The sequence below is a fragment of the Eucalyptus grandis genome, chromosome 10 (assembly GCF_016545825.1).
Source record: "Eucalyptus grandis isolate ANBG69807.140 chromosome 10, ASM1654582v1, whole genome shotgun sequence".
Classification (NCBI taxonomy): domain Eukaryota; kingdom Viridiplantae; phylum Streptophyta; class Magnoliopsida; order Myrtales; family Myrtaceae; genus Eucalyptus; species Eucalyptus grandis.
Genome location: NC_052621.1, coordinates 926,674 through 934,758, shown reverse-complemented (window position 1 = coordinate 934,758; position 8,085 = coordinate 926,674). Strand labels below are relative to the sequence as shown.

Genomic DNA, 8,085 nt, shown 5'->3' with positions numbered 1-8,085 from the left:
AAAGTCTTCGCTTTACCTGCAATTGCGTCTGACCATAGTCCCCTCTTACTGAACACTGATATTCCCAAACAGAAACGTTATAAATCCTTCACTTTTGAAGCCTTTTGGACTCAGAATCAGGAGAGCCGACAAGTCATTGCAGAAGCTTGGGCTTCTTTACCACTACAGCAAGCACCCCTCGATCGCAAGCTTCGACTCGTCTCTACAGTACTTACCTGATGGAGTAAATCTACCTTTTCACATGGTCGTGATCGAATTAATCTGTTATAGCAGCAACTTCAACAGTTTATCAATCGACTAAGCACCAACTATGATAAAGTAACAGTAAATCAGCTTAAGGAAGAAGTTCAAAATCTATGGCAACAAGAGAAGCGGTATTGGGCAATGAGATCGCGCATTAACTGGTTGAAGTGGGGGGACAGAAATACAACGTTTTTCCATTCAACAACTGTATAAAGACGACAATATAACCGTATCACTATGCTTCAGGATGAAAACCATCGATGGATTTGAGATCCCAACCAACTGAAGAATATGACAATGGATTACTTTCGCAATCTATATCAGTCAGCAAGTCAACGTGATTATCTCCCTATTCTGACACAAGTTTCTTCAGTAGTTACAATGGAAATGAACCAAGTTTTAATAGCTGAGGTTTCTCGGGAAGAAGTTAAACATGCTACCTTTCAATTGGGGGCAACTAAAGCCCCGGGGCCATATGGTTTTAATGGTTTGTTCTACCAAAATTATTAGGACATACTCCAAGAAGATATATTTACCTCTGTGCAGAATTTTTTCAGAACAAGTGTGATGCCCCCAGCTTTAAACAGAATGCTCATTACTCTGATTCCAAAGGTCCCGCATGCTGAAAGGTTAGATCATTATCGTCCCATTAGCCTCTGTAATTTTTTTTGCAAAATCATATCCAAAGTATTAGCGAACAGACTAAAACCTTGGTTACTTGAGTTGATCTCGACGGAGCAGAGCACCTTTGTGACTAGTAGACAAATAGGATAACATCTTGGTAGTCCAAGAAGTCCTACAACTGAAAACCAGGGTAAGAAAGAGAAAATTCCAGGCCATTTTAAAGTTGGATATGAAAAAAGCATATGATCAAGTCGAGTGGGACTTTTTAGAGGCCTATTTGTGCAAGCTCGGGTTTCACAACAAATGGGTGCAATGGGTGATGCAGTGCATAACAACGGTTTCCCTTAGCGTTAAATTCAATGGGCAGCCGTTACCCTATTTTCATCCTACAATAGGCCTATTTTCATCCTACAAGAGGACTGCGCCAAGGCGATCCTCTCTCTCCATATATATTCATCATGGTGGCTAATGTTTTATCAACCCTCATTCAACAAGCAGTCGATATGTGAAATCTCAAAGGAATTCAGTTTAACAGGTGGTGTCCTACCCTCTCTCACCTATTTTTTGCCGATGATGCGATATTTTTCTTAGATGGAAGCCTACTTGAATGCCAAAATTTAGCCAACATCCTACAACAATATTGTCTAGCTACAGGTCAAGCAGTGAACAGAAATAAATCTTGACTTTTTCTTAGTAGAGTCTATCCTCATACATTAAAGCACAATTTGGCCAGTGAATTGCGAGTACCTTTGATTGAAAAAACTGGCAAGTACTTAGGAATACCATCTGATTGGGGAGTTTCTATGAATGATATGCTTGCTTGGATACTAAGGAGAGTTAGTGCCAAGTTGGCGGGGTGGAAAGAACAGCTTATATCCAAAGGTGGGAAGGAAATATTACTGAAATCTGTGGTACGGGCCTTACCAAACTATGCTATGTCAATTTTTAAACTTCCAGTCTCTCTATGCAAGTCTATTGAGCAGAAGATAACATAGTTTTGGTGGCAAAATAGTTGTACTAAGTCGGGCATCCATTGGAAAAGTTGGGACCTACTTCAAGAAAGGAAGGAAAATGGGGGGCTGGGTTTTCGCGACCTACTTAGTCTTAATAAAGCACTACTCGGTAAATAGGCATGGCGAATATCCCAATGCCCTTCATCCTTGTGGAGCCGTGTGTTTAAAGGTTTATACTTTCATTCTACTGATTTTTGGCATGCACCTAGAGGATCTACTCCGTCATGGGGCTGGCAAAGTCTGTTGTTAGGTCGAGATTTCATCTCAGCTCAGCTTCAATGGTCAATTGGGAATGGCCAATGCATTCACATTTGCAATGATAAATGGTTAGCTAGAGGAACTCTTGGTGGGCCAACTAGAAGAGGAGAGCCAGAAATGGTTTGAAGTTTTATTCAACAAAATCAGACTAATTGGAATGTTCCTCTTCTTCGACAAAGTTTTGATGACCAGATTATCAAGGAGATTGTTACCATACCTCTCAGTTCAATTCCGACCACATATCAAATTATATGGACAGGAACACCTACTGGAGACTATACGGTCAAAAGCGGCTACAAGTTCATTAAACAAAACGCTCCCAAACACCTTCCCAACTTTGCATCCATATCCCCTCAACTCCCAAGCCCTGTCTGGCGCAAGATTTGGCAACTGAAGACAGCCCCCAAACTTCGAATATTTCTGTGGTCCCTTTGCCACAATGCGCTCTCTACAAGGGAAAACCTATACCGAAGACATATCATCCTCGACCCAGAATGTCAGTTATGTCAAACTCATCTTCCTGAAACCACTGAACACTTATTTCTCCTTTGCCCACAGATATAGGGCCTTTGGTCCCATCCCAAAGTGCAGATTAATCTTTCAGCATACAATACACACAGGATGTCTAATTGGCTAGCAGATCTATTAATGCAGGGAGTAAACGTACCTAAACCGGAGACAGTAGTAGCCCTTCTTTGGCAGATTTGGCAAGCGAGGAATCACTTCATCTTCCGCAACAAGCGGTCAACACATGAACAGGTTGTAGATCTGGCACTTACAAATGCAGAGCTTAATCGTAGTAAGTAGAAGAACGCAACAACTACAGGGCGGTTGGTGTTGCCTACCTCTCGGATCTGGAATCCTCCACCACAAGGAAGAAATCAAAGTGAATATTGATGGAGCTTTCTCTATAGCAGATCAAACAGGCTCGGTCGCCTGTGTTTGCAGAAACCATGAAGGCAATTTGAATGGTGGATCCTCCCAGATCGTTCCCGCTTCATCTCCTCTGCAAACGGAGATTTGAGCCCTACATCAAGCTCTTCACTATCTGTTACAAAAAGGGATGACAGATGATCACCTGCAAATTGATTCCAATTGTTTGGTAATGGTAGAGACGATCAACGATCACCAATCGCCACCATGGGACTGCCGAAACCTAGTTGTGGAAGTTGCAGATTTGATCTCCCGATTTTCCCACTTGCGCATGTGCCACTGTAGACGGGAAGTGAACTCCCTCGCCGACTGGGCCGCTAAGGCCTTTGGCCGTGGCTTTTTGAACTCAAACTGGGCCTCCTCACCTCCTCAGATTATTCTGGATATGCTATGTATCGATGCCCTAAAAATGGGTTGTAATGCTTTCCCTTCGTAAATAAAGTGCTAAGTATTTCCAACCAAAAAAAAAAAACAGGGGCTATATCATGCCAAAAAGAGCTATTTAGCATTTGAATTAGTGTTGGCCCTTCAACTACGATTTATTTGTACTTTAATTTTGAAAAGTTAAAAATTTGACTTTAGAGTTGAATTTTTTGTCAAAATTTTATTTTAAAAAATTCAAAATTTGGCCAAAATTTAGCTTATTAATAAAAAAAAAATGGTGTCAAATTCATATTTGCACTTTCAATTTTAGAAAATATGAAATGGTCAACCATTAAAAAAAGGAAAAAATGGAAAAACTCACAAATCAACATATTTTTATTTCAATTTGACTTCTCTATCATCAATTTTGCAAAAATCAAATAGGAGTCGACTTTTCCCCAATTTGGGAATTTCGATATTTAATTGGCCAAAATAAAAATTAGTACATTTCTAGTCGTCATTTGAGATGGTTTCTTTTACGACATTTGATCTATAGGTCATAGTGCATTTAATTGTTATGCCAATTTTGAGATTACAACTCATCAACAAATTTCCCTATTTTGACCCAATTAGGGGTTTTGAATCAATTCATTATTATGAGTGCAAATTAGCCAAAATTGGATACAATTGATTGGATGGAACTCAATTTCAATATTAATTTTGAAAAAATCACTTCCATTTGGCTTAATTTGATCAAATTAGCAATCATGCACTTGAAAAATCAAGGATGGAACACCCTCATTGACCCAATTTCACTTGACCCATTTCAACATACTTTATTTTTTTCTTGCTCAATCAAACACAGCTTGGCTTGAAACACTTGCATTTGCTCCTTTTGTTTATGTTTAAAAATGTATCAAAGAATGAAAGTGTAATAACATAGTAAGAAGTAGAATTATAAGTACATTTTGCATTTTTTTCACTAAAAATAGTAAGGAAAATCTATAACAAAATTAGTATGCTCGATTAGGCCCATGAGCAGATCGAGACAAGTATCTTTAAGCTCGAACTAAACTCGAAAAACTAATTCAGTTACTTGAGCATGACTTAAGCTCAAAAAAAGTTGAGCCGATCTCACCTAGGCGATGAATCAAGCTATTGTCTTTTTCACCTCTATATCCAAGCTTATGCAATAGAGTATCAAGGACAACTTCTCATGGATTGAGAGTTGGGCACTCAGTTGGACCCAACCCCACGACATAGGTGCCAACTTATCAGGGACATTTTCGAATTACTTTAAAATTAGTCACCCCAGGTTCTCCAGCACCGTTAATTTTACGAGTGGCATGTCTATAGTGGTTCCACATTTCTGACACATGCTTTAGCATTCATTATAGGCTATGAGACTTATATTCTTTCTTCAGCATGTTCACATAATTTTAAAACCAGACTAATACACTCATATCGCTTAAAGAGACGATAAACTTGCTAAAACGTCCACACAAAGACGAAAAACCTTAAAAATATCAGTCCGCGCTGCACGACTTGCATAAACTCTTACAAAATCAGAGCATATCACTCCACATACTTCATATATCACACATCCCCACACGCATATATATAGTCACTTGATCACGATCTCTTCGTCATCGAGAAAGACATCAGTGAGAACCTTCTTGGAGTGAAATGAAGTCCTCAATAGCTTTATACCCTTCACAGTTACAAATCAAATAATTAATAAAGGACATTTACTTTATAAGCTCTGTATTAATGGTGAACACGATCTTGATTTAACCTACAAGCATATACATAATGGTACAAAAGCTAAAATTTTGATTAATCGATATATACCAAAAAATTGTTGAGAATATTTTTTATGGGATGGACCTAGTAATTTCTCTTTCACATAACTCATGTCGATTGAAATTCATTTGTAATTCGTACTTCTTTAAAATAGAGGTTTCACAAATCGTTGAGTCACTTCTAAAATCTAAACATAACCTAGTCGTAAGGGATGGCATGGGCTTACCTCGTCCATTCCCAAGCTGACCACCTTCTCCTCAAGATGCCTAATCTCCTTCACGTTGAACTGGGTAAGCAAAGTAATGCTCGAAATAGTCGACATTGGCTTCACCTCCAGATCGTCCATCACCATGTACGTAACCACCCCGTGCACGAAACCAACCCTACTATTTGATTCAGCTGCTGATGCCGCAGCAGCCGCCGGGTTACCGGCCAGTGATTTGACAAGAGTAATTGGGTGGTTCATGGAATTATTGCACTGGGGACATTGTGCAGAAGGGTCCTCTGCCACATAGCCTGAACAGTTATGATACGAACGTTGAGGGCACCTGTAGTAGGTTTTGGGCGTTGAATCTGAAGAAGTCTCAGGCAATATAAGTGGGATTTCAGAGACGCAGGAGGGTGCTTTGGGTTTCAAGAGAATGTCTTTCTTGGAAGGTTCAATGTACACATCGTTCAGCTTCTCGACGCTGCCGTAGAGATTGCCTAAACTGCCCACCATCCCGGTTTTTGTGAGGAGCTGGATCACCGTTCCAACCGGCAATGCAAGGAAGTGGAAGAGGAAGTCTACAAAATCTTTGCCTGCTTCAGCAAAGAGCACCGTTCGGTTGCTCTTGTTGACCAGAAGCTTCAAGCTCACTTTCTCTGTCGCCATTCTTTGGGTGACTGTATGCAGAGAGGAAGATGAGACATGTCAATGCTCCTTGTGAGTAGATACAATGGAGATTTGGCCGATCATCGTTTGTGCAGTGGCAGTACTTATCCATCTAAGGGCCAAATTGTTAAGAAACGGAGGGAGTGAAAAAGGCAGAAACAAATGAAGAGTCAGGGTGCTGCAAAGAAGTTGTTATCATCTCGGAGAGATTAGACGTGGTTGGTCAAATTGAAAACCGGTAAAATACTTGAACGAATCATATATATGTTCATGCACGTTCAGATCTTGTATTTGTCTTCCAGTAACTAATGAGGACTCATTCCAACTCTGTAATTTTCTCCGAGTTAAAAGATATAGCTCTCCTTAAGGAGGACGAACGAGAGAGATTGTTGTATTCTTGCAAATGAATCTGTATAGTAATTATATTGCTGTAGTCTCTTATTTATATTATTTACCTAGATCCATAGGGATTGGCCAGGTGCATGTAATCTGATTTTACAAAATATATCCAATAATAGAAAAAAACTTCTTCTCACTACTCAATGAAGTATATATAATAAATTACCAATTTATTACCTCTCCTTCAGTAATGAGAATTTTATCTAGGGTTTGCTTCAGTCTCGTTCTAGTCTCTTCTCTTCTTCATTCAGTTCTTGGTAGGCCAACTACCAATTGAACCAGGCGGGAAACTATGTAATCTAATATTCCCTGTGGTAATGGGTAGCTAGTTGAAAGCGCTGAAAAGGACGTAGAAAGTTATTCAAAAGTCTTTCTGAAGGAATCGGATTTGGGACGAGGCAGGGCAGGCCTATCTCACAAGAAAGATATTTATAGCTACTCTTCACATTATGCAAAAGGAAAATTAGGGTCGTAGTTTAGACCGCTCAGTTTTTCTTGCTCACCCTGTAGTGCCTTGTCAGAATAAAGGTAATTACTGGCAAGTGCCGCTTTATGACAGGCGTAGTTCAATTGGAAAAAGAAGTTTAAAGGATATCATGTTGCTAACTCTATTTTTGAAACTTTCTTGATGTGGCTTTCTAAATCATGTACTGGGATATTTATTTCATTTTTCATTCTATTGTCTCTAGCAATAGAATCGAGTTTGACTTCTTTTAACGGCTGGTCTATTCAATAGTCACCACTCTGAGCTTTGATCCAAGTTGATCACGCCAGATCATCACAAATTCACCGAAATATTTCAAATCGAGCTGGAACTAGAGAGAGCAATCGGGAGGCGGTCTCAATGCAAAGCAAGAGAAGATGAAGTATGCAAAAGTTTCTTTCTTTTGTTGAATGAGTAAATCTGCAGAAGTTTCATGAAGTAACATCTACATGAATTGGATGTGGTGATTTCAAGCGAACCACTCTTAATGTCAACAGAGAATAATCGTAAGCTGAGCTCACAAAACACAGAGTGATAACAAAATGTGCACCTCTGGATCGTCGCTTCGACCCTGCAAGTGTGAGGCTGCTTCTTCACAAGTCTTGGTTCCAGACAGAGAGCTTTGCCTTTCTTATCGAAGAGTTCCGGAAATGGGGGGAACTGTTGACAAGGTTGACACTTTTTCTTTTGGGTCAGGACGGGACGGAAAGAAAATTATCGAGACAGATTCTTGCTGGCGAAGCTTTTCGCTTTAGCACAGCCCCGTCGTGCTTCTTGAGGAAGTTATACGGTACCTAATTTTTTCGTCAACAACAAAGGGTTAATCCTATGATGACAATGTACATGATAAAGTTTCATTTTGATGATCAAACTGCTGGTATTCATTCTTTTGACTCTTTTATAGTATGCTTAAATACATTATATGAACATACTTAAATGTTACTCGTGTAAACATCGATTTGTTTAAATATATATAAACAAGAGAATAACATTTTTTCACCATTTAAAAATGATTAATTAAACTTTTCACTAACTTTTCTTGACTCGTTGAGACATAAGAAATAGTTTTAAATTTTTAATCTAACTTTCAC

At 39.2% G+C, this 8,085-nt stretch overlaps 1 protein-coding gene across 1 annotated transcript; it reads right to left on the bottom strand.

Moving 5' to 3' along the window:
• Positions 1–4,814: 4,814 nt before the first annotated feature.
• LOC104420936 lies at positions 4,815–7,657 on the bottom strand. Its single transcript, XM_039303550.1, has 3 exons — positions 7,545–7,657; positions 5,464–6,112; positions 4,815–5,145 (listed from the first exon to the last, which is right to left on the bottom strand). Exons 2-3 carry the CDS (start codon positions 6,109–6,111, stop codon positions 5,059–5,061), a joined length of 735 nt encoding a protein of 244 aa, XP_039159484.1. The 5' UTR covers position 6,112; positions 7,545–7,657; the 3' UTR covers positions 4,815–5,058.
• Between the last annotated feature and the right edge of the window lie 428 nt (positions 7,658–8,085).